Here is a 27,744-nt window from a genome sequence, read left to right as displayed (position 1 = left end):
TACAGCGATCACAGAAGCCTAGTAGAGTGCCAGAGATGATACATGCATGTACTTATGAGTGCTCCATCTCGAGAGGCTGAATACCGTTTGAACTTGAATTGCCCAACTTTAAACTACTTGATTAAGCAATTCAAGCATGTTAACACCGAGTTGATATATCTTCCATAGTCAATTGCCCTCAATTTCAGAATGGTCTGTAACAGCAAGGCAAAGCCATTCTCAGCATTCCTTACTCTAGCAATCTTTTATGCGCTGCAATCTGCAGAAGGCGCACTACGGCACGCTTATGTCATCATTCTACAGCATCTCTAATTGGCTGCAGGCGCATCGTTTTCGCCAGTCAACATCCGGGTCGTGTCCCGGTCGTCAATTGATTCGTCCTAGACATTGCAGCGTATCAGACGATCCTCGTTCTAGGTGCATCGCAGAACGCACGAATTGAGCATCTGCCCTGCCATCGCGCTGAGTCCCGCGCTGCTCCGTAACAAGCGAGGCCGCTTTCTGCAGCAATCCGTGCAGGCGCAATGGCGCCAGGAGTACGTTTTCGTCGCGATCAAGACTGCGCGACACTCTCGGCTGACAGGATCTTCTAGACAAGACGCGCTGGCCGCAGCGGCTACGCCGAGCACGACGATTTTGAAGGTTTGCCGATATTGCGCATTCAACTATCACGCGACAGCGGCTGATTATCACAGGTCTTCCCGTCCGTCAATGGCGACCGGAATGGGTCAACGTCGCGCCTCCGGTGCAGCAGGAGCAGCAGCAGCAAAACGACATCTGGGCCATCGAGCTCATCCACGGCATGCCCAAAGATGCGACACTGCTGCCGCCGCACACGCAAGAGCTTCTGCGCGCTGCGCGTTCCGGCCGGCTATACAAGCGCCCGCACCCAAACGAGGATGAGGAGGCGGATAACGAGACCAGTATGCAGGACAAACTCGAGAAGAAAGAGGAGGATACAAGCGCGCAGGGTTACCAGATCAGGGTTTGGAAGCAGCTGCCGAAGAACGTCGAGGCACCGGAGATTTCGCATCTCGCTAAGCGTAGAAAGAACACCGTCACCACAGCTAGCCGAACGATAGAGGAGAAAGTCCAAGGACCGACGGTGACCAGGGCTACAGTCCGGCGGATGGATGCAGCCGGAAACCCATACACGGAGGAAGTTACTCTGTCTGACGGCCAACGGGTAGATGGTGAAGTCATATCAACCAGGGTCGAGGCCATTCCCGCGGCGCAGCCAGATACCTATGCGGCCATGTCACAGGCAGCAGCCAGAAGGAGGCCGCCGCCACCCAAGAGAAAAGCAAAGGCTGGGCCTGGGCGAGGCAAGAAGAAGTCAAAACAGCAGCCCTCTGCAGATCAGCAGGCGGCCAGAAGTGTGCCTGCAGCGGCTGGAGTCGCAGCAGCAGTCAAGACTGAAGGCAATGGAGGAGTCGTAAGTGTTTCGCTAAACAGCTGCTGCGTCAATTTAAAGCTAATCTTTGGAATGCAGACACTTGTGCAAAACGAAAACGCGCCTCCGAATGTGGACAGTGAAATTGGCGATGGAGAAGGCGACGGTGATGAAGAGGAGGATGATGATGAAGAGGGCGACGACGGTGACGAAGGCGAAGATGGAGAAGAAGGCGAAGGCGATGAAACTGGTTTTGTCGATGAATCCATCCTAGAAGCTCCCAGGGATCACGATGAAGAGATGATCGATGCGTCTCACATACTTGAGAACCCTGATACTGAGATGAAGGATGAACAGCCAGCGCCAGAAGAGCCAGCACCAAGAGAGCCCTCGCCTCCCAAGCCAGCAAATCCTACGCTCGAACTACCCCCGGAAAACCCTCTTTCTCTGCCAATCAAGCACGAAGACACACCTCCTAGGAATGCCGTCATTGTGCCCTCTCCATCTGCGCCATCGGTGAGCACCGAGCCCGAGGCCGCAATTGCTCAGCCCTTCCTGGATTTGCCTGGTGTTGACAACACGGCCGACTCTCTCATCGCTGAGCCACCTTCAACAATCGTTGGAGAAGCCCCTCTGGAGGCTATTGAGCGAGATATTCCGCATGATGAAGCTACCCTTGAAAGAGCCCTTGAAAGACCCGTCGAAAAAGAAGCCTTGCCTCCTCCCGATCAAGTAGGCAATATCTCAAGCCCGAGGGCTGAGGATGAAAGCTTCCGAGTCTCTGATGAAGCCTCCAAGGGCCAAACCAGCGTCCAACCCGATGTCAGCGTTCAAAGACCGATGATAATGCATCAGCTGTCTACAATGACCGAGGATACCATCAAGCCGGAGGACTCAGTCTCAGTAACAGCTCCTTTGCCTGGATCCGAGGCACCTTCGGAAATTGGAAACGCATCGGTAGAGGATGGAAAGGAAGAAGCTGCTCCTGCAAGCACAAGGGCTGATTCAACTGAGCCGCAGGTGGCTGCTCCTGAAGCAGGGGACAATGCTCCTATGGTCCAAGAGGACGAGCCGGATCTGCTTGGAGGTCTGATGGGAGAACTTGATCGCCAGGCAGCTGCGTCACAGCTGTTGGAAGAAGTTGTCAAGCCCGACACCACGTCCGCCGCCGAGGCTAAACCTGAGAGTCCTGTTGATACGACGCTACCTGACGTTGATGAACCTGAAGTTGAAGCTGAGCCTGAAGCTGAGCCTGAAGCTGAACCTGAAGCTGAGCCTGAAGCTGAACCAGAAGCTGAACCAGAAGCTGAACCAGAAGCTGAACCAGAAGCTGAACCAGAAGCTGAACCAGAAGCTGAACCAGAAGCTGAACCAGAAGCTGAACCAGAAGCTGAACCAGAAGCTGAACCAGAAATCGAGCCTGCAGATGAGCTTCCAGTTGAGCCTGAAGCTGAGCCTGAAGCCGAGCCTGAAGCCGAGCCTGAAGCCGAGGCCGCACCGCCTGTCACTGAAGAGGAGGCCACGCACAACATCCCGCAGCCAGAGACGCTGCCTGAGCCAGAGCAGGAATCAAAACCAGAAGAAGAACCTACCCCGGAGCCAGAGTCCAAAGCCGAGTCAGAGCCAGAGTCAAAGCCAGAACCCGAGCCAGAGTTGAAACACGAACCGGAATCTGCGCCTGAACTAGAGCCTGAAACTGTGCCGGAAGATCAGCCTATGGAAGACGTGACTCCGCCAGTGAAATCAGAACCTCTCGCTGAAGAAGGACAAGAAGAAAAAGCAGACCCGCCGGCCGACGCATAAGTTGGCTTGGTGGCTTGACACCATTAGATACGACACCCTTTATGCGCACAGTCAGATTCACTTATATATATGGTGTTGTTTCTCTTCACCGGGTCAGTGGCATTGGCGCATTACTTTACAGACACAGAGCAGTCCGGAGAATTTGTTGGGATACGTTTCAATTTGTTTTCTCTTCATGCGTTATACTTTATCGAATTATGTTTTGTTATGATGGAGTACATGAGTTACACCTATCGCAGTACGAGCGTTTATAAAACAAGGAATACAATATACCTGGAGCCGAGAAAAAAATTGCAAGTCTTCTTTCATACGCATGTCTATAAATCTAACCCAGTTACAACAACTCCTCGCTACAAGATAAAATAAAAGAATCTACCTCCAATCTTAATCACTGACTAGGTACTGGTACAATGTGAACGGGGATCCCATCCGGCGCCGCATCTATCTGCCCATCCACCGCCAACCTCGGATCCAGCGGCGCAATCTGCACTTTTTCCACCTTCAACCTGCCCACCCGCCTTCCATGCATCTGCAAACTCGTCGAGTGAGCATTGCTCAAGCCCAGAAGACCCGCACTCACGAGCAGCAGCGCCATGAGCACAATGGCGCCCGCCTCCGAGAGATTACCGCTCAGCGAAGCAACCATGTACACAATGAGCTTGGACATTGCCTCGAGATATCCCTCCAGCGTCGTCTTGGCTCGCAGCCACGTCTCTGTCGTCACGGCGCGTAAATCCGCATCCAGGCCCTTGAGCACGACGCGTCGGTTCTGGCCCCAGTCGATGGTGTACTCCGTCATGCCCGTGTCTTCCCTCTTGAGCGCAAAAGGCAGCGGCAGGGAGTTCTTTGAGCCCGCCACCGCAGTCGGTTCAGGCGATGTCACGACAGGCACGTCCTTTGCAGGAGAAGGCACGGGCGTAAGAGGCGCCGGCGGCGTAGCATCAGGTCGCGCACGCTCCTTGATGGCCCAGATATTCGCCAGCCGCGAGACCATGAGCGCAATAATGAAGCCCAACCCCCACCAGTCCTGCAGCAACACCATAAACACAATCGCCGACACCGTCAGCAGCGGGCTCAGCAGATACAGCACATGGCTCACCCAGTCCATCTCCAGCACCTCCCTCACATGGCTGTCATGATCAATCTCCCGCAGCTTCTTCAGCCCCCGTTGCTGCCTCCTCTGCCACCTCCTCCTCGTATTATCCTTCTTCCCAGCACCCTCATGCCCCAACAACAACGACAGCGACGACGCAAACGTCAACACGCTCCCGCCAAACCCTTCATTCGGCTCCATTTCCACATACAGCGTCACGACGCCATACTTGCCCTGCCGCTCCCACAGCCTCCGCAGGTACTTGACCATGGCCACGTTGTTGACAATATAGCGTTTCCCGCCATCCAGCGCCATCGACAGCACCGGCCTGCCGGCGCCATATTCGGGCGTTAGGAGGTCCGCCGCCTGTTGGTAGTGCAGACCCGGCGCGAGGACAAATGCGTCGAGCCATGAAGAGCCGCCGGCAATGGCGGTGCGCTGGGCGATGGTGTTGAGGTCCGCGAGGGCGAGCAGGCCGCCTGCTGAGAGGGAGAGGTTGGGGATGGGCGTGGCGGTCCAGGAGGCGATGAAGGGGTGGTTCGGGTCCATGAAGGACAGACTTGAACGAGTGTGTTTAGATGGAATGAGTTGATGTCGAGTATAGAGTAAAATAGCACGTCAGCTCGTGTAAGTCGTAGACAAATCCATAACAAACAAACGATATATAAACGCCGAAATCAACTATAAAGCCAATACAACACCAAATATATAATCAAACCCAATGACTCAAACATTTAAGAAGAAACAAAAGCCCTCCAGGCATCAATCTCGTCACATCACACATCAAAACTCTCCAACCCGCAGCGCCCGTTCAGATGCCTACACCCTGCTTCCTGCATAACACAAGGCTCACCTGGCCCCCAAAAACACAATCCTTTTTACTTCTGCCATGATGTAACCCCACGCGGCCGATTCCTCACGGGACCAGCGAGATGATGATCGTGGTCAAAGGCTGTCGGCTGATAGGATGAGCCTATGAGAGGTTTTGTTAAAAGGGTAAGGCTCTTTTTGGAGGGGCTCGTGTGGTTGCGAGATCTTGTGACGTGAACTGCACGGGTTTTATTACAAGGGTTTGGCTTTGGGATCGCGGGGGATTTGGATGCTACCCTGGACTTTGTCGGGAATCTGGAGGTTACATGGCAATCAATTAGAGATGACGATTGAGACATGTTTATTATTAATCTTATTATCATTTAATTTGTTTCTCGCTTTCCCGGGACGCGGATCTCGCACTTCCACTCGGTGCCGATACTGTAACGTACCAGCCAGCTAAATGAAGCAAAGCATAATCACACTGATGCATCTTTCTCGCCTACGCTTCTCTTAAAGATTCCGCACGCAATCTTTCCACTTCCACTGAGCGTGTCCTGAGCCTCTCAACTGGCGTCGATATACCATCTTCAAAACTCTCGAGTTCTGTATCCCCTTCTTCTCTGTCTCCTTCACCATCGCCTGCTGGGCTTCTTCCGTCTTCACTGCGCAGTTGCTCATCGCCATCCTAGGCTCCGGCAAAGGCCTCAGGTGAGCGTGAGCCGCGCACGTCGGTATCGTAAGTGCCTGCCGACCTACAGCCACGCACCAGGTTCTTCATGAGATGGCGCAAGACAACTTTTGCCCACCACTCCGCAGTGTTGAAGATTCCCACATCGTAGTCTTCGAGGCGAGGGGTCCCAGGGTTCCCCATCCATAGCCCGCCAGGGAGCTGCAAGGTATAGTCGATTGTCCTCGCGATGCTGTCATAATCTCCCTGGCGATATTGGATCATGCCTGGAACCTGATAGCCTATCGGGTTCAAATCTGAGACGATGGGACGTTTCTCGCCTCTCGGCTGGCAAACAAAATACTCCAGGGCTGCTGTCATGGGACCGCCGGGAGCAAAGGAGAAAATGGCGGCATCGCTGCATCGTACCAGAGCATGGAAATCAAGCTCTGAAACAGGACCTTCACACCGTATAGCCACAGTGTCGCTTGAGTCCATTATGTCATCAAAGATGCTGTACTGTTCAGGGGAATCGCCAGCCCTAGATGTGCATCTTACTTCTAAAAAGATGGCGCATCCCTCCCACCAGGGCGCCTGTTTCAGCAATTGAGAATATCCTCTCGATACTTCTTCCATCTCCATCTTGCTGCCAGGCGTGCCGTACGACAAGACAAGCGCTCTGGCTTCGAAAGCTCTTCTTACAGTCTCGCACCGTTCGCTAACTGCTTCGCTTTGTGCAACTGATAAGATGCCGGATACATCGATGCCCATTGGAACACTGGTGCATGAATCCATAGCTCGAGTTGCCCAGTATGATGGCCGATCAAAGGAGTTCTGTACACACCAGCTTCCAAAATCCACCGCGTCTTCGGGCTCCAGAAAAGTGGCGATATTCGATCCAAGGATACCTTCAAGGAACTCTCCGAGCCGCCCTGGCGTTTCAAGTATATGACGGCAGGGAGTGTGCATAGAAAATGCGACATGTGCGTCCGGCAAGCGTTGTCGAAGAAGGCGAGGCAGCATCATCAGATGATAGTCGTGAACCATGATTACATCTCCCGGCGTGTATATTTCGTGGATTTTGTCGAGAAAGCACTCCATCATGAAGTAATAGTCGCGCCATATGTCCTCAGACTCGAAAACAGTTGACGAAACTTTGTCGCCGAGGAAAGATGGGCGGAGGACGTTATCAGTAAGCCGCCTCCATCTCCTTTGCCTCCTCAAGAAGATTCCATCTGCTGAAAATTCCGACAAGGCCGCCAACTAGATTGGCACTGTTTTCAGCCCAGCATGGTACAGCTGCCGTTCAAGTCCTTCTTTGGTGCAGTAGTCGATGAGTCCTTCGTCTCCGTCACTGCCAGATGTTTTAGGACACTCATCTTCTCCGGGTATACTCTCCAAGGTCATCGAGTCTTCATCACTGCCCGATGTTTCATAGTACTCAACTGCTTCGGTTGCACTGCGCAGGCCTTTCGTGACACCATCACTGCCAGATGTTTCATAATACTCAATTACTTCGGCTGTACTGCCCAGGCCTTTCGTGTCTTCACCACTATCAGCTGTTTTAGAAAACTCTACTTCCCCAGTCCAGCCCACGATGGTGTGATCCCAAGGAGAATCTGGAGATGAGAGATGACTCAAGACGTCAAACTGAACCGAATGATCATGGCGGTTGCAGAGATCTACTCGCTACTCGGGTCAGCTCTCGAAATCCGGGGTGTAGTGATTCCTAGCTGGCAGGACAGCGAAGGAAGAGAAAGTCGAAGCATGCGTACCCAGTCGTCTCTTCCTTTTCGAGCTTGCAGTCTATATGGAATGGTAAACGTGGCAGATATAATTCTGCCACTAAAGTGTAGCGATGACACAGGGCCGAAATCTTGCTCAGAAGAACCTTGACTGTATTCGGAGCCGGAAAATGATGCTTTAACTTGCAGTGATAGGTCGGAATCTTCGTCGGAAGCAACGAGAACTTGATCAGAATTCCAGGGCGAGTGGTGGCCGTCCATTTGAGGCTTTCATCGGACACATGCAGGTGATTTGGGTAAAGTGCTATGCCTGACAATTGAGAATGCTGATAAATAAGCTGTGTAGATGAAGACGGACGAAAGTGTCCTGAATGTTGGGCTTGGCAAAATGTTGTCAACTATAACAGGTGTATCCCATTTAAAGGAAGGTGAGATGGAAATTGAGTATTCTCTGCTACTTCTCTCCAAGCGGCAGTACCAAGTTGTGTATGTCCACCAATATAGAGCCCCTACTATGCAATGTATCAGGCCAATTATTTACCTTACATGCTGAGCTTACATCTAAGTAGATATCCTAGCGGTTAAGCTTCATGCCATTCCCTTTCTACTTTATTTTTGGCTTCTAAGCAGCCACTACGGCGCACAGTCTCCAACTCCAACAGTCCAAGAGTGACTTCACACGGCCAACATGGCCACAAAAATATAAACAAGCACAGTATCCCACCTCATACCGACTCAATCCTTCAATTCGTCACTGTGTTGTCATGGGCGAAGCTAAACCGCCCGTCTCGTATAAAAGGCGGCACGAGCCAGTACACATCGTACGCTGTGGCTCGTTGTGATCTGCTAATAGCACCATCACTCAAGTCTCGGCATTCCAGAGAGATAAATCAAAGACTTCGTGTATCAACTCTCGCCATGAACATGAACAGAGCTGCCGCTGCCGCGCATTCTGAGCAAATGCATGGCGACCACGTCCTCCAGGGAGGCCATGCCATCTTGAAAGAGGACACGGATCCAACGGGCCAAGACTCGACCTTCTCCGACACTTCCCACAGTGGAATGAAACAGTTTGGCCTCGAAGGCACCAAGCAGGGCGACTTCCAAGCAAGCGCTGGTGCAAGGGATGCATTTGGAGAGACCACGAGGCAGGGAGCCTTAAGGCATGTAGGCCAAGTGTAAGTGCAGTTGTCGTGTTTGGGCTGACTGATGTTAGGGATCAATTTGACCAATGAACGCCTATATAGCCATGGTAGGATGGTGTAAGAAGTAGCAGAATGAGATTGACAGTCATGTAGCATATTAGTAGCGAACGAGAATGACAATATCTGTGTCAGTTCTAATTTGGATCATCAGCTAAATAACGTGCAGGCATTCATATGTGAAATGCAATTTCTATCCCAACAGTTTTCCCATCCAACGCAAACACTTTTGCTCCGTTACATGAGCAATCTCCAAGCACCAAGCAGCAGTGCCGCGAAACCGGTGCACACACCCATCAACCACTGCAGCGTCTGGAACTTGACCTGCTCCAGCTTCTCCCTCAAAGCCGCCACCTCCTGCTCAATCTTGGTCTCCGTCTCCTTAATCTTGAGCTCCTGCCCGACAGCCTCTTCTCGAATGCGCCCCTTTTCCAGGTTGAGGTCAAGCCGCACGCTCGCCTGCGTCCGGCCAATCTCGTCGCGCAGCCGGCTGCTGAGCTTTGCAATGTCGTTGGTGAGGCGCTCGTGCGCGTTGCGCGTTGCGTTGGACTCGGTGCTGTCCGCGGATGAGAGTTCGGAGCGCAGTTTGGCAAAGTCTACCTTTTGGGTGTAGGTGGTTCTGGCGGCGTCTTCGCGGAGCACCATGGTTCGTGTGAGGTTTTGGATGCTGCGTTAGGTGTCATATTAGAACAGATAGTTTTCAAGTACATTAGCCTGTGTCATGGATACGAACCTCTCTTGGATGACATCGTTGAGGACCTTCATCATGGCAACGGACTGCTCATCCGTAAAGCCCTCATCCTTCAGCCGCTGGACAAACTTGAGCGTATCAAAGTGATGCTCGCGGTATTGCCGAGAAGTCGCATGGAATCCTCTTCGCAAGGCTGGCGCTTGGCTACCATTGCACCGCCTCGTCAGGAAGCCTGTGTTGAAAGCAGGCACTGAGCTGTAAATTGACTTTCGCTGGTTCGGTTGAAACGCAGCGAACGATTGGGCTGCAGCGGTTCGGGATGCTGAGAGCGGCGCAGTCCAGCTGATGCGCGGGAGCAAGAATCGAGGCAGCGTCTCGACTGCGACGAGACCGGCGGCAGCCATTTTGTGAGCGACGATTGGCGTTTGGCTGTTGTTGAGCTGGGAATCGAGACGGCGGAATGCCACTATCAAGACAACTGTCTGGGGTTCAGGCTGTCTCAATGGCTAGCTTCGGATAATAGTTTGACGTGCCGGTTGTCGGCGGCGAAAACGATTTGCCGATTAGAGCTATGGCAGCGGCAGCAGCTTTTTACTTGGACACAAATTAGCTGTTGAGCGGAGTGAATTCATTCAAATCAATTGATTGATAGCTTTTGGCTTTTTGAGCCTTTTCTTCTTTTTCATTTATATAATCACGCTGCTTACAATGGAGTTTGCAGTATATGCTTTCTACACAGCGACGTCGTCTCAAATAGCCCCTCAGCCTGGCGCGACGCTTGCTTTGTAACTACCTATATGACAGCAAACAAGGTAGCACAAAGCTTAGAACAGCTTGACGTATGGCCCAATGACCAAAGCCTGCAGGTTAACTCATCACAAATCGTCCATCAAAGAGTCTGATTTGGGCCAGGCTGCAATGGCGCGTCTCGTTGCCAGGCCCCACCTGGGCAGGTCTACAGCAATGGCAGATACGCTGGCAATAATACGATGAGACGAAGCACAGCCTCAATCTCCTTTTGAGGTCAAGTTATGCAGCCAATGAAGACTTCGTATCGAATCGAACCGATCTTCCGGATCTTGTCAATTGACTGGCACTTTTTAAGCATCTCCACGACAGGCCAGCCTTTGATCCATCCACATCATTGCCTAGCGATACTCGCTCGGCATTCACAACGATCCAGTCGCACTCTCGGAGTTCGGATTGTCCGCTATACCCGGCACCCCGTTCATGTGCTGATTCAGCCACCCCGGCAGCGACAAGAGCTCCCTCGAACCCCGTCGCCTAGAGTCCCTGACTGATCAGCCAACGCGACAGTTTCAACCGCCAACCTCGCCGGAATAGGGAGTCCCAATCCCGGCTGCGCGACTCCAACTCACCACTGCAGGAAACCTGCGTCGATCGGGTTTGGACAATCAGCTTCGGCAGACAATCGCTTCGCTTCGCATCCCACACGAGACAATGGCCCCGGCGCCGCCTCCGCCAGACTCTGTCTCAGTCGGCGGCATCCCAGCGGGCTATGGCCGCTCGTGCACCAACTGCTCGCGCGCCAAGTGTCGGTGCATCTTGAGGCCGGAAGGAGGCAAATGCGACCGCTGCCACCGCCTGGGCAAAGACTGCCACCAGATGGTGACGTCGCGCAAGCGCGTGGCCAAGAGGACGACGGCCTCGAGGACCGCGCAGCTGGAGGAAAAGCTCGATGACCTGGTGTCGATACTGCGGGCGACGCAGCAGCAACAGCATCAGCATCATCAACACCACCATGAGGCCCATCAACCGCAACCGCCGCCGCCACCGCCGCCACAACAACAGCAGCAGCAGCATCATGTTCACCTCCAGAAGCAGCAGCAGCAGCAGCCTCCTGTGCCGCCTCCCATGAGCGGCGTATCGAGCTGTGACATCCCTTCGTCAGTATCGTCTGCTTCAACATGCCAGCCCTTTACAAGCCGACTTGACTCGCTGGCCGACGCGGCAACAACATCACAGTCACAGACACACCCTTCCAACCTCACACCTCCTCCGCGTCTGTTGGACAGGCTTCCAGAGCCAGCTCCTAGCGAGGCCGAAGTGTATCTTGTCAAGTTTCGCCAGTGGCTGGAGTTTTTCCCCTTTATGCATCTAAGCCCGGATCTCACGGCCGAAGCTCTGCAGAGGGAATCGCCTTTCCTCTGGCTCTGCATCATGAACGTCACGAGTATGTCCATGCCGCAACAGGCTATGATGAGAGACAGGCTGCGCCAAGAAGTTGCGCAACGGATGATCCTCAGCCACGAGCGAAGCATAGAGTTACTTCAAGGCTTGATAACTCTGATATCATGGTAAGCTTTACTTCTAATCGACTAATATAAGTGGCTGCTGGGTCCATAATGCTAATTGACCGACTTCTTAGGGCGGCCATGAATGCTGGTGCTGCGAACAAGCCCTTTCTTACCTTGTATTCGCATATATGTAGCTGCATCATCTACGAATTGAGTCTCACCAGATTTCCCAACGAAGAGCAATACTCGACAGTCTGCTTCAAAGCCTGGGGAAGCAAATCATCAAACTGCCAGCCTAAAAACCGGACAATGGAAGAACGGAGGCTCGTGCTTGGCTTCTGGTTCATCACATCAGTGTAAGTGGTGCCACTGCTATGCTCCCTCTTTGCATTGCGAAACCAGGGTTTTAACCAATGTTCACCAGATGCGCGGCTTTCCTTGGTAAGATGGAGCCACTGGCTTGGACGATGCATATGCAAGAGTCGCTGGAGTTATTGGAGAGTGAGAAGGAATATCCATCAGACGAAACCCTGGTCGCACTGGTGAAACTCCAGCTCGTTGGAGAAGAAGCAAGAAAGCTCATTGTAAGCGATTTCGTCGGGCGTGATTTTGGCAGACTCGATCCCGATAAAGCTCCCACGTACGTATTCAAGAGAAATCTTCTTTGCCAGCTTCAGAAGATCCGCGAAACTTTGCCGCCTGGGGCAATGTCCAAGGGTAAGTCAATCAGCCTTTCATAATATCTGCGAGACAACACAGAGTTGTGCTTACAACATTGAACAGCGGTGATACAATTGCACATTTACAGCACCGAAACTCAAATCCACTCCATTGGCCTCTTTGGCGGGACAAAAATCCCAGACTCACCGCGTATCGACTCCATGTACGCGGGCCTCCTCGCTGCTCGGGCCTGGTACGATACCTTGTTTCTCGTGCCACTTACGGATTTCGTGGGCATGCCATTCTCCTTGTATATAGAGCTTGCGCAGATACACGCTCTGCTATACAGGCTCACGACCATTGATGACCCTGCCTGGGACAAGGAGATTATGCGCAGTACGGCAGACCTCAGTACGTATCTGGACAGGACCATCGACCTGTTTACCAAGGCGGATGCGCTTTATCCCCTGAGAGGCGGACCGGAGGATGTATCGATTTTTGGGAAGTGCACAAAGGTCCTTCGCAATGTGCGCTCAAGCTGGGAACCAGCCATTTCACAGAACCTAGGGGGGCTCCCAACGCCAAGCAGCCAAGTTGTTCCAGGCACCGCGCCGCAGCATACTTTGCTAGTCGACCACTCTATGATGCCAGATCCCGAATTGCCTCCAGACTTTGGTGACATCAATTGGATGACACAAGTATTTGGGCCCTGGGACTTCTGAGGCGTGTCAGCATTGTCTTTCACGGATTGAACGAAGGGGACGTCTTTCAGCGCCCGTACGATAAACTGATGTGCAATGTCATATTATGCATACAATGCTTAACTGTAGCATGGAGAGTTTCGCATATATGGCACTTTACGCTCAATCTTAATGGCAGGATGGATGAAGAAGATATGTACCAAGAGGAGGATGTAAAAGCAAGCGGTTGAATTAATGAGGCGATTTTTTGGGAGTAATAGAAGCGTGTTTTCTGGGATTTGAGAGACATGACACTGGCTGGCGTTTGCTTTAGATACTTGAATATCGAATATAGATTTGATAGTTGGAGACGCTTTTTAATGCATTCTCAGCTTAGAGCGACAGATTGACGACATATATTGGCTCTAGGCTTTGAAACGGACGTTTATTTGAATAAAAGTCTCCATTCAGGTATAGTTTGTACATATTTTGTCTTGAGTTGCGCGCTTGGGAGAATCGTCCTATGTGCTGTAAGTGAGATGATCAATTCACTGTAATTCTTCCACATTTCATTACAGCAAATTCACCGCATCCTCTCCGATTTCGCCGACCCCCAAAATTCGAACGTAGATAGATAAGGCTATCAGCGCTCTAACCATTGCCAATGGGCAGTGTCGAAGAACTATAATGTCACATAATGACTCTGCTTGATGCTGACGTACACTACGTTTGGACAGACTTGAAAGTTTCCGGGATAATTTTTCTATTTGGCAAACCCCCAGATTATGACAATCTGATGCTCAACAAGTTCACATTGCAGCCTTCGGAAGTAATACAAGTTTCTCCGCATCACAGAAATGTCACTACGGCCATTCTAATAGCCGCCTTCTGGGGAGATCCGCCACCGGCTGTCTCTTCCATGCTATGGGTCTCAGTCCCCGGCGCGGGCTGCCCAATACGGAAAATTGCTTGCTTCGACTTGGAGATGTAACTCCCACGACGGCGTCTCAAAGCCATAATAATTTACCTGCTAGAGCACCTATCGTTATCCATGAGTAAGTTAGTAATGAGCCATGCGAATATTAGTTCCTCGTTAATTTGAATGATCACCAAAAAAAAAAACCAGAATTACTCAACTTACATAGGCTGATAGGAACTGAAGAAAGAAAATATAGAGAGGGCGCAATTGTAACCCCACGTCGGCTCCGAAAAAAAAAAGTCCCCCGCGCTATAGTGAAATTTACCCCGCCGAGCGCGGCTTCGGGGTGCTTTATTGCGAGCAACCACATCCATCCGATGCGATAGAAATGGAGACGATGGACATCTTTTCCTAGTTCTTATTCTTTTTTATTTTCTTCTTTCTTATTGATCTTTTGCTATTCCTTTCTTTACTCATTTCTTGTTAGAATTGCAATTCCTATTTTTCGTCGTTTAAATCACTTGATACCCTGCTCTGGTGCAATTGCATCATCCCTTCCAACTCTTGCCAATCGCATATAGAAACACCAACAGACTCTCCGAAACATTCTCCCACAATGAGCCGCACCAAGGTCCTCCTCCTAGGCAAGATTGACCAGTAGGTCGCCTCAACCGCGTCTGATCTCTCTTGTATCACTGTAAGGCCAGCTAACAACCGATCGCTTTCCAGCGCCCACGTCGCATGGTCCACCATCTCCGACATTGCGGAAATCGTCCAGCCAAAGGCCACCAACAGACAAGAGTTCATTGCAGAATGCCAATCCGGTGCCCTGGACGGCGTATACGTAGCGTACCGGACATTTGATTCTGCGAACATCACTGGCAAAATCGACAGCGAGCTGCTGGACGCGCTGCCCAAGAGCCTCAAGTTTCTGTGCCACAACGGTAAGACAAACATACATGATACCTACCTACATATATGATACTGACTGGAACCTTTCCCAGGCGCTGGCTACGACCAAATCGACATCCCCGCCTGCACCGCCCACTCCGTCCACGTCTCAAACACCCCCACCGCCGTCGACGACGCCACGGCCGACGTCACCATCTGGCTACTCCTCGGCGCCCTGCGCAACCTGCCCATCGGCATCAAGGCCCTGCGCGAGGGCAAGTGGCGCGGCTCGCCGCTCCCCCGGCTGGGCCACGACCCGCAGGGCAAGATCCTCGGCATCCTGGGCATGGGCGGCATCGGGCGCAACGTGGCGACCAAGGCCCGCGCCTTTGGGATGCGAATCCGCTACCACAACCGGCACCGCCTGAGCCCGGAGCTGGAGGACGGCGCCGAGTATGTGGACCTGGAGACGCTGTACAAGGAGAGTGATGTGCTGAGCTTGAACCTGCCTCTGAATGTAAGCAATCACCAACTCAGAAGATATGTCACTGTGACTAACAAACTTACAGCCCAGCACCCGCCACTCCGTCGCCGCCCCCGAATTCGCCCTCATGAAGCCCGGCATCGTCATCGTAAACACCGCCCGCGGCGCCGTCATGGACGAGGCCGCCCTGGTCGACGCCCTGGCCTCGGGCAAGGTCTCCTCCGTCGGCCTCGATGTCTACGAGAACGAGCCCGAGATCCACCCGGGCCTGCTGGCCAACGACAACGTCCTGCTCGTGCCCCACATGGGCACCTGGACGCAGGAGACGCAGCAGAAGATGGAGGAGTGGACGATTGACAATGTCCGGCTGGCGGTGACGAAGGGCAAGCTGAAGAGCATTGTGCCGGAGCAGAAGGATTTGGAGTGAGCTGTGGAAAGAATAGAATGAAGTAAAATAAAAGGGTGTTATGGATGTAGTTGAAATGGATGCCGTTATACATCGCAACCTTATAGATAGATAGTACAAAAGATCGAATACACCAAAAGTGACCTCAAAGTCCGCAGCTATTTTATGTTCAAACCCAGCAACCCCACGATCAAATAGAAGAACTTAATTGTACGCATACTTCTACAGCTTCAAGTATCCTATCATCCAAAACACAAACGGAGCCAGTGGGAGTGTGGCACTATGATAGCATGGGTCACCCTCAACACAGTCATACTGTCACATTCAAAGAAACATCATTTTACTCAGCCAGGGCTAAAACTGCCCGCGAATGTATTCCACATTTTCTATAGCTAGTAAATTCTTCCTTCAGCCGCGGTTGACGGGCCTCATCCAAATGTGCCCATCTCGCCCTTTCCGAGCTTGAGCCCATCTGTATCATGCGCTATGTTTTTTATAATTCGCATATATATCCTCTCGCCATGGGGGGAATCATCATTAGCAAAAGTAAATTTACCCGACGCCGTTTTTGTTGAAAAGGCCAGTTTCTTTTCTGCCCCACCATCCGCCCAGCGAGAATCTCCAAAAAAAGAGTCCATGATGAAAGGAAAGAAAAAAAGTGTCAAAAACGAAAACAATAAAAAACCAATAAAATCCCGTGGGCTTTTATTTTATCCTTGCCCATTTATATGCCCCTTGCCGGTTCATGATGCTGTTGAAATCACAAGTTTTCCCATTAACCGGGTCATAAATCCGGAAGAGATGTCGTTACACGTAGGAATCCAGTTGAAGGATCCTTTGGGTATGAATACATGAAAAATGCTTAGTAGCGGTAGCTGTGAAAGGATTCGTTAGTAAATGTCATCAATAAATATTCATGGGTAAGAGGTAGTGCTTACATCTCGGCCTTGTAAGGACCCTCGACAGTAAGACCGAGGTACTCAGCCTGCACATCGGTGAGAGTGGTCAGCTCAGCCTGGACGTGAGCCAGGTGCAGCTTGGCGACCTCCTCGTCCAGGACCTTGGGGAGGACAAAGACGCCGACTTCGAGCTTGCCGGTCTTGCCAAACTCAACGTACTTCTCGGCCCAGGCCTTGTCGGCGGCCTTGTACAGAGCAATCTGAGCAAGGACCTGGTTGGAGAAGGAGCAGGACATGACAAAGGAAGAGTGGCCGGTAGCACAGCCAAGGTTGACCAGACGACCCTCAGCCAGGAGGATGATGTGGCGGCCGCTGGCCATGGTGAATCGGTCGACCTGGGGCTTGATGTTCTGGACAGACTTGGCGTTGGCCTTGAGCCAAGCAACGTCAATCTCAATGTCGAAGTGGCCAATGTTGCAGACAATGGCGTCGTTGGGCATGGCCTCGAAGTGAGCGCCAGTCAGGATGTCACGGCAGCCGGTGGTGGTGACGAAGATCTGGCCAATGGAGGCAGCCTTCTCCATGGTGGTGACCTGGTAGCCGGCCATGGCAGCCTGGAGAGCGTTGATGGGGTCAATCTCGGTGACGAGGACGCGAGCACCCATGCCGTGGAGAGCCTGGGCACAGCCCTTGCCGACATCTCCGAATCCAGCAACAACAGCAACCTTGCCAGCAATCATGACATCGGTGGCACGCTTGATGCCGTCAATCAGGGACTCGCGGCAGCCGTACAGGTTGTCGAACTTGGACTTGGTAACGCTGTCGTTGACGTTGATGGCGGGGACCAGCAGCTTGCCCTCCTTGAGCATGCGGTACAGGTGGTGGACACCGGTGGTGGTCTCCTCAGAGACACCGAAGCAGTCCTTGAGCTGCTCGGGGTACTTGGAGTGGACGAGCGAGGTCAGGTCGCCGCCATCGTCGAGGATCAGGTTTAGCTTCTTGCCGTCCTTGAAGGCGCTGAGCTGCTGCTCGAGACACCAGTTGTACTCCTCCTCGGTCTCGCCCTTCCAGGCAAAGACAGGGACACCGGCGGCGGCAATGGCGGCAGCGGCGTGGTCCTGGGTGCTGAAGATGTTGCAGCTGGTCCAGGTGACCTCGGCACCCAGAGCAACGAGCGTCTCAATGAGGACGGCGGTCTGGATGGTCATGTGCAGGCAGCCAGCAATGCGGGCACCGGCCAAAGGCTGGTCGGCGGCATACTTCTGGCGGATGGCCACCAGACCGGGCATCTCGTTCTCGGCGAGTTCAATCTCCCTGCGGCCAAAGGCGGCCAGGGACAGGTCGGCGACCTTGAACTTGTGGGCGGGAGCAGACATTGTGAAGGAGGAATTGATGAGAATCCGAAGATTTGGATAGAGAAGAAGATGATGAAGGAGAAGGATGTAAGGGAGAGATGAGGAAGAGGAAGAGGAAGAAGTAGGAAAAAATTGATGGGGAGTGCCAACAGTTAAAAAAAAAAAAAAAGCTCCGATGAATGCAGTAAGGCCCAGGGAGGGGAACAAATCCGTTGAAAAGCGGGCGGTGAGCCTAGAGGGGTAAATTTTCTCACCAAGCGGGGCAGATTAGATTGGGATTGGATTTTCACAGCTTGGGCGAATGAGAGGCGCGGCTGGATTGCACGTCCAGGGCAGAATCCTCCTCAATCCTCAGCTTATGGGTAATTTTTTCTTCTGTAGCACCAATTGCTAGCGGTGTTAGTATTAGTATTCGTATTCTGCCATGCACATGCACATGCCGAACAAAAGAGACATGGCCACGTCTCATATACTGCGGGGCTTTGGGGACAGCAGCCCGAGATGAGATGCGGCATTACGGCCTCAACAGGAAGTGTGCAGGATATCTATTGCTGGTAATAAATATTCAAGTAAGAGAAGTGTGTATAGCTGTCTGTTATTTGGGCGTTAAAATATAGAGCTCAATCACTTTGGACTCGTATTAAGGGTAAAGATACGGCTCAGCCTCTTGTGCGATATTTTGCATCGCATCAATTCATCATGCACCACCGGAAAGCACAGCACAGAAACAACAGGGCAAAGAGAGAAACAAATCATAGTGGTATCTAACAGGAATTACAAGTCTAGGCGTAGGAATCCGTACTACTAGTAGTTTCAAACACTCTCAAAGACTCTCTTGTCGCTGCAGATCTAGACCAGAAGTACTTTATTATAGTCCACCCAAACCGGAACGCCGCCAATGCACCCTGCCGCCAATAGTCTCAACCACCAAAAGATCAGTTCAAGAATTTTATTCATTTTAACGTTTCAGCAGCGCATTTTACTGCGGCAGCAGGTTCTCCCGCACGGCAAACATCTTGGCGCTAATGTTGGCCGTGAAGCCATCCACCTGCTTGCTGTACTGCTCAACCTGCTTGGCGTTGAGCATGCCCTCCAGGCGGCTGGGCTCCTGGGGAAGCTTGAAGAGTCTCTGCCACTCGTCCTCCGGCAGCAGGGGCTGCTTGGCAAGCGTGCGCTGGGCGTTCTCGGCCTTTCGCTTGGCCTGCCACTGTGTAATCTTGGTCTGCTCACGCGCCAGCTGGCGTTGGTAGAACTGGAAGTTGTTGAGGTCGACGTAGTGGGACTCGATGCTCTCCAGCAGCAGGTCGCAAGTCTTCTCGAGGAAGGGATCGACTGACAGATCCAGGTTGTCGATGGAAGGGTACAGGGGCGCCTTGATGCGGTCGTTGTTGAGCTCGCTGAGGGTGGTGGGCTCCTTGATGTCGCTGACGGGAGGGGAAGGCAGCTGGTGGAGGAAGGAGGTAAGGAGGTGTGAGTTCTGGACCGTGATGGGGTATTCCTGGAGGATATCACGGAACGACAGCTTGGACTTTTGCAGGCTGTGCGAAGTTGTCAGCACAAAGCTCATATCAGACGATTCAAACTCCGTGACTCGTATACTACTCACGTCTCAGTCGTGAACTTGCCCTCCTTATAGACGTTCATGAAAAGGTTGCTCAGTCGGTAGGCCTTCAGGGCCAGAGTTCCCTGTGAGCTGCGGCTGGTGTCGTAAACCAGGGCCACAGTCTTGTCATTGTCCTTCTGGTAGTGGTGCTGGTTCTCGATGAAAGCCAGGGTAACAAAGTTACCCATGGTTGCACTAGTGTACCATCCGACATTGTTGGCATCTACGTTGACTTCCTTCAGGTGTCGGATCATTTCGCTCTGGTAGGTGATGTTGCTCTTAGCGCGAGGAGCGGCAGCGGCAGCATTACTGGCGTCGCTCTGGTGGCTATCGGAGGAGGAGTTCTCGACGGTGGGGAAGGCAAAGTTGTTGGTGATCTCCAGCGTTCCGTTCTGGTCCATGCCCACGAGGGATCCGGTCGCCACGGTAGGGAAGATTGAGGAGCAGTGTCTGGCGATTTTCATAATCACCTTGGCCAGGCGTCAGTCTTCCTCTTGCTCTCCATCTTCTCAGGAGGGGAGGGTGGGGCAATTCGAGCTCAAACTCACCAGCGCATCGACTTGCACCGCTTGGAAAGGCGCATCTTTCGGAACTTCGCTCATCGTGGCCGTAATTTAAGAGTCTGGGGAGATTGTGGCGAGAGTCGAGCCGAGGTTGATGCCGGTTTCGAGGCTAAATGGTGGCAGCTTCAGGAGCGCTCGCGCTGTTGTTGTGAATATCGAACTTTTCGCCTACCAGATTTGTGGGCGTTGTGGGTTTGGGGCGGTGAGCGCCGGCAGAATCCGAAGGAGGGTCGAAATTAACCTCCAACTACCAGCGCGAGGCTGCCAATCTTCCCAGCTGCATCTCCAGAAGCTCTGCTCAATTTCACAACAACAATCTCTGCGATTAATCCCGGCGACATATATATAGTCCTAAATAGCCGAATACACTCACTTTTCATCACACATTCTTAGACCGTCTCAAGCCAACATAAACTCGCCGAGCACTCAGGAGTCTAGTGCCGCGGCTGTGCCATCATCATCTTACGCGCTTCACTGGAATTGTTTTCCTTTCGTCTCATTATGCAAGTATAGCTTTATTCTCTATTTTACAGTTCATTTACCATTTCTAAATGCCAACATGATGCTCGCTTGCCGCATGGTATCCTATATCAAAAAAAAAATCTCATGTTTTCAAATCCAGTCATATCCCTTTTGCTCCCAGCACCCTTGTTTTTCCCGAATGATTTTGTCATCATCTCTGTCAGAACTCATCAAGCAAGCAAAGTTGCTTCAAGAAGATGGCGAATGCCGATCATCTTCATTTCCACCAAGAAATCGACCAATCATCGACGTTGTCCCGGATGGTGAGTCGGTGTTGGTCGATGTTATAATAGGCATATTGGTGCCTGGTGACGCTCACCGCCTTTCGATGCGCTGGCCCTCGACCACCAACCATTGCGGCCTCTCTGGAACACCACACGCACGTCGACAGATTCTGGAGCTCATCATCTGGCTCACCAAACCAGTATCTGTTTCATTGGTCAGCGTCGAAAAAGGGCAAAAAGATCGTCTTTCTCTTACTTCAGGAAGCCTCCGCTTGCAACGGCTTCGGCATGAGCGGCCTTGTCCAGCTCACAAAGATAATCATAATCGGTGTACGTCAAAATCTTCGAGCGGAAGGCGACAATGTAGAATGAGATTTCCTTGAATTCTTTTCCGGACTTCTGAGACAAGCGCTTCACTTCCGCGATGACCTCGGGCCAGTTAAAGGATTCTTCATATGACGCAGTGGCATAGTCCTCCCGAATTGGCTTCAGGGTTCGCAAAGCTTTTGCCAGCAAGCCAGCCTCATGAGAAACGGTTTCCAGGTCAAGCAGATGAGGCCTCTCTGAGTACGGCGACTTGAGGACGAATCGCTCTTCGTCCAAAGCACTCAGCTCGCTGATAACTGGCGTTACCTCCTTGGTCAATGAAGGCACATCGATAGGCTGTACCAGTTCTATTTGAGCAGCCATGATGATCGAGTGGGGGGCTGATTTGTTGGAATATGCTTTTTAAGGAAGGATGTGGCTGTTTGATGGTGCACAGATTCGACTAGCACAGGTTCGACTACCGACTCAATTGGCCTTTGTTGTGGAAGATGGAAAAAAGAAGAAGGAAAAAAAGAAAGCTGCGGATGCGTGGGAGGTCAAAATGGTATTTATTAGCGGTGGCTGGCTGGAGGTGACACAAGTCGAGCCGCCTTTACTGCCGTACACCGTTCCGGTCCTCGCACGTCAATCCATCGCAGATCCGAAGAAAGGCCAGTACACTACGGATGAGCCGCAGCAATCACGAGATATCTTACCCGATGATGCCACATTATGCCACTGGCCGTGGGGTATGGACCCAGAGACACTCGTGTACCTTCTCTATTCAGGGGCCAAGATCGATTGCGTGACTGGCTGTGGCACTGATGAGGTGGCCCGTGGTTGAAATTTCGCAATACTAGATCTACAAACAGAAACGTTTCATTTTGAACGACTCGCTCAATAAGCAATGGATGGCCAGTTGCTTCCCGGAAGCTTCTTCATGGACTTGAACCGCCCAGAAATAGACTTTTTCTTATAGGTCCTTGGTCTTTCCTATTAGAAAATTTCAGAGATTTTTCAACACCCCGAGAATCTCACTCACCCAATAGGCTTTTACGATTACTCGTGCCAGGATCCGAGATTTTGCCCCGCGCTACACTACGGTCGTCATCCCTGGGCGACAGCGGCATCCCTTTTAGCGCGCCACGCCACGCATGGTCTGAATGACACCATCTCAGTGGCACCCAACCATGAATCAAACAAAGCACATTTTTTGGGCTTACAGGTCTCCGTCTTGACAACAATGGCTCGTTTATAGCTGCGAAATAGGACAAGAGGGGGTGAATGGGGTGAATTTAAGATGCAACTCGCATCATATGAACCAGGACTGGACTTGTACCCCGGCCATAAGAGAAGCAGGAACTGAAACCTCCCTGTCAATCCGGTGCTAAATCGTGGAGGGTCTACCCCGAGAGCCGACCCAATAGCCTAAACCGTCGTCTTTGACAGATTTCCCCTTCTTCTAGGCCCAATTTTGGATCTACCATAGGCCACTGAGAGCCCTACCATTGGCCATTGCAAACTGCGAGCGTCTGTCGGTGAGAAACCGACCCAGCCGGGATCGCCGATGCTGGCGCGGTGCGGAACATGGACCCTGGAGATCAGCCCGCCGACACTATATGCGTTCATTTATACTGGCGCTTCGAATGGAGTGCATACATTAGTTGTTGTGCCAGAGATTTACGGCCGAGACATTCGGATCAAATGAAAGATGCACACTGTGATGTATCTGCTTAGTTTCATAGTTCCCTTTTGTAACAAGACAAAAACTATCTCGGCCATTGGCTATTGACAACATCGGCTAAAGCGTATGGAGACTCTCTACTCCATATCAACGTCCACGGTGGCACTGATGCTACTCCAATTATCCGATGAATACCTAAGCAGCGTTTGAACAAACTTGAGGCTTTTTTGAGGCCGTGACAGCCGTACGCGGATATGCTCGCCCAGATAGTAAACAATGCGGCTCAATGATGCCGCGCAACAACTCATTGGCCGTCGGAGTTTCAACTCAGGGTAAAATGCAGTCCAGTGAGGGATATAAACTCAGTCTACTCTGTACTCTCTGTCGGTTGACTTCATTCCGAATTCGTCAGTCGACCCAATGCAGTCAGTAGTGTAGTTCCAGTTTTCTCTCTTTGCCTATGTGGATGTGATGCAACAAAGCCTATTTGTTTACCATTCAACTACTTATAGGAATTACTACCTCGTGTGCTACATTGGTAGGATTTGTTAGGAAGCTTGCATCCCCGCCTTCATAACTCTCTGGAAATTTTGTATGTCTGTGTGGGTGGTACGAGGCCTATCAGCTTACAGGCTGTAATGAGAAGGTATTCTTACAAAGCATCGAATCTATAGTAGTAAGCAGCTTTGCGGTGTGTTGCGGTGTTGCGGTGTTGCGGTGTGTTGCGGTGTGTAAGAAGATAGAGCATTAGCTAAGCTTCTCATTTCTAATCCCGAAGATGCCATTACCAGTCTACTTGATATCTAATTGCATCTGCAATTTCACATCCTGGCAGCTGACTTGCATATTACTTCTCACTTTATTTTTTGTTTCTCACTCTTAGCGTTTTTAGTTGATTATGCTACTCATGAGTTCTGTATATGTGCCTTTGGCAAGACTGTAGTATAAGCATTCAGATGTAGCTACTACAGGCTGGCGCTTTGTCATACCGTGTCTTATTACCTAGTTACAGACTCTAGACGAGTGGCGTTTTACTATATAAGGCCAAAATAGGTGTATTGTACCATTGATACAGAAATTTGAAATACGTTTACTGTTGGCGCAAACGAAAAGTGAAGGCATAAATAATCGCGAATCTCCATTTTCAATTTCTGCACGAGGCCCCTCCAACTCTTTCGGCGTGTAAAGCGCTACGATGAATTGAATCATTGATCAACTCTGATTGGATACGCCATTCGACCATTTTTATTCCGCGTGACTATTCATTTGGATTACTACTTAGCCTCAGAGCTGTATGTATAAAATTACTCGTTCTAATGACACTTGAAAGAGATCAGACAATGGAAGGCTGGAACTGGTTATCTGGTATCCAAGCATGAGTACCTGTAAGCGGTATTCAGAGAAGCGGGACGTGTGCCTTGGGTGGCAGAACACTGACTCCAGCGCTCTGAGATAAACGAAGCTAAAAGAAAAGCCATCAACGCTCTATAAATAAATAACTATAACTACCCAACCTTCTTCGTCCTCTATGCGGCTAGACGTCTATTATAACAATACAACCCTGAGTGTTGACCATGAGCCGCTGCCTTGTGTGTTGATATGACCCCTGCAATTCTATGCCGGGCTTACATGTAATACACAGGTTAAGCACTTAGAGGCCGGTTGCGTTGCTGTTGTTGAAATAGAAGACAATACAGCGGCTTGGGCTGGTGAGTTCGTTGTTGTTTTGATCAGTGTAGACAAGGAGGCGGCAGCGCGCGGTCATCCTTAGGAGTCTCGGCTTCTTGTAATGTTTTCAACGCGTTTAAACAGACTAGGTTGTCTTGTTGTATAGATATTTTGGACTAACAACTACAGGTGCTGCTTCTCTGGATACTGTTTAACTATAGTTGAAAACCCGAATAGATAGTCCCTATAGAATATGGCGGGAGACAGTCGCTTTATAGAGAATATTCAATTCAAGAACACAGTTGAGATAATCTGTTAGGGAACGCCTAGCCTGAAATCCCCAGAAGCTGAAGGAAGAAGACCTCCCCAGAGGATTACAGCTAGCTAGCCCTGTAGATTATCGCTTAGAAAAATCAAGCCTTTTTGATCCCACGTTTTCGCCTCTTACGTTCTATGTCGTAGAGACCGCGTACAGGAATCTGGCTCTCATCTTTGCTCTCCGCTTGTCTCCCGACATAATTCAGGTGAGTTGCCCAATTAAAAGGCCCTGAATAGCTCCCTTGCCACGTATCTTGCGATTGGTCTTCTCTTGGAAAGGACTCGCTCGAATTTGATCCATCTTTCTAAAGCCTCGATAACAAGTTGAGCAATACTAGATGCTATAATTTAAGTAAGGCAAGCTCCTGGCCAGACAAGGGATGGCAGAAATACACCACCGCACATCACCATTACGTTAAAATGGCAGGCCGGCGGTGATTTCTTTTCAGCGTATGGTAGAGACAAATTCGTAACGAATACTAATGGTACTACTAAAAATCTTTCATATTTGTTTCGTAGTGAGGCTACAGATATGAGCTTTCTTCTGTTTTGATAAATCGAAAACGAGATTCGGATCCAGATTCATATTCGTAATTGGTAATTCGTATGTTTAATATTTTCGTAGTTTGTTTTTTGTAACTTCTCATTGTATAGCATTATAAAATTTGAATACGAAAATGAATATGGAAATGAATTATTGTGAAATTACGAGACACAAGGAGAATTTTATACTTTTACGAAGAAAATATTAAACCTTTTCGCTATTACTACGAATCATGGATTACGTGTTGTGAAACCGACAACGCAGCTTCTAACCGAGGCCATTAGTCCATGGTTCCCAGCAGAGCAGCGATATGAAATATTGTCGCATTACGAAAAAACAGAGAAAGTCTTTAGTTTTACGAAGAGAATACAAACACTTTCCCTATCACTACGATTCATGAATTACGTGTTGTAAATCCGACAACGCAGCTCGTAACCGAGGCTATTAGTCCATGAATTCCCAGAGCAGCGATGCACGTCGTCTTTTAGCGTCTCCCAGCCTAAATCGCTGCAATGACTCGGAGACGGCTTGAAAGTAGCAGACAGCTCATAGAATAGTACAAAAACCATGTTTGCATTTGTCCAAAAGAGAATATCAGGTTGCCTAATCTATACAAGCTGGGAGACATTGAAACGGAAAGATCCGGATTGATTAGAAATGTGAGCCTTCACTCTAGCTTCATCATTGGATTCATCTGCTTTCCTGATTACTATGTATTAAGTAAAACAAGGTCGTTGGTGTCAGTTATAAAAAGGCAGTCTTGTCTACTTACTTTTCTTGCACATCGTCGCACATTAGAACATGACTTCTCCAAACAAAAGTTCAAATCATTCGCTCTGGCCGCTTGACTCATCTTCGTTTACCGTTATTCTGAATCATGGCCATCGAAGAAAGTTGTCAACTTGATCTTATGTACTTCAACAACCACAACTCAATCACGAGGAACAACAAAAGCACTGGAGAGAGCATCTTACACCCATTGCTTCAGGTGCTCAGCCCATAACAGTATTTGAAAAATCTCCATAGGCAGTCAACTTCGGAAATCTATAATGAATTATCAACAGGAAATCAATCAATCGAGCATCACATTTCCCCTGAATTCTACAACTTTCGCGGAACTTGCCGCGAGAACTTGACGCGAGGCTTTACGCCAGGATTTACGCGAGGTTTGACGCAAGATTGGCTGCAAGACTTGCTTGCGGGAGTTGCCGTGTATACCTGCGCCACTCCCACACCCTCTCGACGCCTGCGTCGATCTCATGATTCGCAGCATAGAACGAGATCCTGGCGGCTATTCAGGATTCACAGCGCCCGCTCAACGTGCAGCCCGCTCAAAGAGTAGCCCGATGAGGCATTAACCTTTGGACGCGAGGCTTTCTATTCATGATGAGAAGATCGTCTACGCTGTGGATAGTAAGTTCGCCTTTCATCGAGTCAGAAAGCGACTTCGACGAGATAAACAGGGACACTAGGAGGGTTACACAAATGAAACTATTTCTAGCTGAAGTCTAGTCGTGTATCTATTTGGTAAGAAAAACAATGCTAGAGGAAAAAGTCTTGCTAACCCACGTTAGCTCTTCTCCTGAAGGCATCTCTCCATCACCAAAGCTAACCCAATTCCCAACCGACTCGCTATGTACCTGCACATTACGCACAACCACTTAGCATCCTCTTTGCAGACACCCTCCACCCCTATCATTGCCTGGATCGAGGCCAGCAGACCAAACACCCCCGAGTGCTGGGGAAACAGCCTGCTGTTCCCCTTTGATTTGTCGTAAAAATCTAGAATGTAGGGCATACTCGCGCGTAAATCACGCATCTTAGCCGCTTGAATCTTGTGTGAAGCTTCTCGCTGCGAGGCACACGCGTCAATAAGCGCGGGATGCACCTGAGTGACGGGTAACGCGAGAGTGCCCAGATAGTGTAGGAGCACGGAATGGGTCATGCGTCGGCAAATGCGATAGTGGTTCCAGATGTAAGACTGCCAGGGGCATGCATAGACGTGGCAGGAGGGCCCATAGGCTTTGTCAAGCTTGTTTTCGCCGGAAGAATACATCCACCTCTCGGGGAGGTCTGATTTCCAAGCGAGCAGCTCCTTTTCGATGGTCATGGCGGCTGAGATTTTCTCAGCAATGTGGTTGACCTCGTCTGCTTCATTACTTGCAGAGTGGAGCTCTGCCAGGTCACAAATTATGTCAAATAGGCGAGCTGCTGGCTCTAGTTCATCATCAGCATTGAAAAGAGGGGATGTTTGTACAATCTGGCGAATGTGAGCAGCAGGCATCCGTTTAATGATGGAGCCCATGGCCTGTAAGAAGTTTAGATGAAGCTTACACGGCATTGGCGCTGCATG

At 50.7% G+C, this 27,744-nt stretch overlaps 12 protein-coding genes across 12 annotated transcripts in view; 5 read left to right on the top strand and 7 right to left on the bottom strand.

Moving 5' to 3' along the window:
- Window positions 1–524: 524 nt before the first annotated feature.
- TGAM01_v206670 (hypothetical protein) lies at window positions 525–3,450 on the top strand (the record flags this gene model as incomplete). The annotated part of the gene is made up of 5 exons (XM_024549920.1): window positions 525–536; window positions 594–642; window positions 696–1,435; window positions 1,493–2,533; window positions 3,436–3,450. 5 exons carry the CDS (start codon window positions 525–527, stop codon window positions 3,448–3,450), a joined length of 1,857 nt encoding a protein of 618 aa, XP_024405306.1.
- Window positions 3,451–3,584: 134 nt separating this feature from the next.
- Window positions 3,585–4,838, bottom strand: TGAM01_v206669 (hypothetical protein; the record flags this gene model as incomplete). Its single annotated transcript, XM_018808971.1, has 1 exon — window positions 3,585–4,838. One exon carries the CDS (start codon window positions 4,836–4,838, stop codon window positions 3,585–3,587), a length of 1,254 nt encoding a protein of 417 aa, XP_018657853.1.
- A 949-nt stretch (window positions 4,839–5,787) lies between these two features.
- TGAM01_v206668 (hypothetical protein) lies at window positions 5,788–6,870 on the bottom strand (the record flags this gene model as incomplete). The annotated part of the gene is made up of 1 exon (XM_018808972.2): window positions 5,788–6,870. One exon carries the CDS (start codon window positions 6,868–6,870, stop codon window positions 5,788–5,790), a length of 1,083 nt encoding a protein of 360 aa, XP_018657854.2.
- A 1,562-nt stretch (window positions 6,871–8,432) lies between these two features.
- TGAM01_v206667 (hypothetical protein) lies at window positions 8,433–8,780 on the top strand (the record flags this gene model as incomplete). The annotated part of the gene is made up of 2 exons (XM_018808973.1): window positions 8,433–8,692; window positions 8,762–8,780. 2 exons carry the CDS (start codon window positions 8,433–8,435, stop codon window positions 8,778–8,780), a joined length of 279 nt encoding a protein of 92 aa, XP_018657855.1.
- A 173-nt stretch (window positions 8,781–8,953) lies between these two features.
- Window positions 8,954–9,811, bottom strand: TGAM01_v206666 (hypothetical protein; the record flags this gene model as incomplete). The annotated part of the gene is made up of 2 exons (XM_018808974.1): window positions 8,954–9,383; window positions 9,450–9,811. 2 exons carry the CDS (start codon window positions 9,809–9,811, stop codon window positions 8,954–8,956), a joined length of 792 nt encoding a protein of 263 aa, XP_018657856.1.
- Window positions 9,812–10,868: 1,057 nt separating this feature from the next.
- On the top strand, window positions 10,869–13,047 carry TGAM01_v206665 (hypothetical protein; the record flags this gene model as incomplete). Its single annotated transcript, XM_018808975.2, has 4 exons — window positions 10,869–11,725; window positions 11,797–12,021; window positions 12,090–12,382; window positions 12,449–13,047. 4 exons carry the CDS (start codon window positions 10,869–10,871, stop codon window positions 13,045–13,047), a joined length of 1,974 nt encoding a protein of 657 aa, XP_018657857.2.
- Window positions 13,048–14,540: 1,493 nt separating this feature from the next.
- On the top strand, window positions 14,541–15,726 carry TGAM01_v206664 (D-3-phosphoglycerate dehydrogenase; the record flags this gene model as incomplete). Its single annotated transcript, XM_024549919.1, has 4 exons — window positions 14,541–14,581; window positions 14,627–14,868; window positions 14,929–15,332; window positions 15,385–15,726. The coding sequence occupies 4 exons, from the start codon at window positions 14,541–14,543 to the stop codon at window positions 15,724–15,726; spliced, it is 1,029 nt and encodes a 342-aa protein (XP_024405305.1).
- Window positions 15,727–16,567: 841 nt separating this feature from the next.
- On the bottom strand, window positions 16,568–17,980 carry TGAM01_v206663 (adenosylhomocysteinase; the record flags this gene model as incomplete). Its single annotated transcript, XM_018808977.1, has 2 exons — window positions 16,568–16,580; window positions 16,644–17,980. 2 exons carry the CDS (start codon window positions 17,978–17,980, stop codon window positions 16,568–16,570), a joined length of 1,350 nt encoding a protein of 449 aa, XP_018657859.1.
- Window positions 17,981–18,938: 958 nt separating this feature from the next.
- Window positions 18,939–20,164, bottom strand: TGAM01_v206662 (translation initiation factor 3 subunit H; the record flags this gene model as incomplete). The annotated part of the gene is made up of 3 exons (XM_018808978.1): window positions 18,939–19,497; window positions 19,566–20,032; window positions 20,111–20,164. The coding sequence occupies 3 exons, from the start codon at window positions 20,162–20,164 to the stop codon at window positions 18,939–18,941; spliced, it is 1,080 nt and encodes a 359-aa protein (XP_018657860.1).
- Window positions 20,165–20,864: 700 nt separating this feature from the next.
- TGAM01_v206660 (hypothetical protein) lies at window positions 20,865–21,561 on the bottom strand (the record flags this gene model as incomplete). Its single annotated transcript, XM_018808979.1, has 2 exons — window positions 20,865–21,075; window positions 21,128–21,561. 2 exons carry the CDS (start codon window positions 21,559–21,561, stop codon window positions 20,865–20,867), a joined length of 645 nt encoding a protein of 214 aa, XP_018657861.1.
- Window positions 21,562–21,610: 49 nt separating this feature from the next.
- TGAM01_v206661 (hypothetical protein) lies at window positions 21,611–22,021 on the top strand (the record flags this gene model as incomplete). Its single annotated transcript, XM_018808980.1, has 1 exon — window positions 21,611–22,021. One exon carries the CDS (start codon window positions 21,611–21,613, stop codon window positions 22,019–22,021), a length of 411 nt encoding a protein of 136 aa, XP_018657862.1.
- Window positions 22,022–26,933: 4,912 nt separating this feature from the next.
- Window positions 26,934–27,744, bottom strand: part of TGAM01_v206659 (hypothetical protein) — a gene marked incomplete at both ends in the record, with an annotated part of 1,585 nt that continues 774 nt past the window's right edge. The window contains 2 exons of the mRNA XM_024549918.1: window positions 26,934–26,951; window positions 27,043–27,699. Coding sequence (XP_024405304.1) covers window positions 26,934–26,951; window positions 27,043–27,699 — 675 coding nt within the window. The remainder of the gene's footprint in view (window positions 26,952–27,042; window positions 27,700–27,744) is intronic.

Source organism: Trichoderma gamsii, assembly GCF_001481775.2.
Source record: "Trichoderma gamsii strain T6085 chromosome Unknown Scaffold_23.2, whole genome shotgun sequence".
Lineage (NCBI taxonomy): Eukaryota > Fungi > Ascomycota > Sordariomycetes > Hypocreales > Hypocreaceae > Trichoderma > Trichoderma gamsii.
Note: the sequence above shows the minus strand (reverse complement) of the source record. Positions and strands in the feature narration are given on the sequence as shown.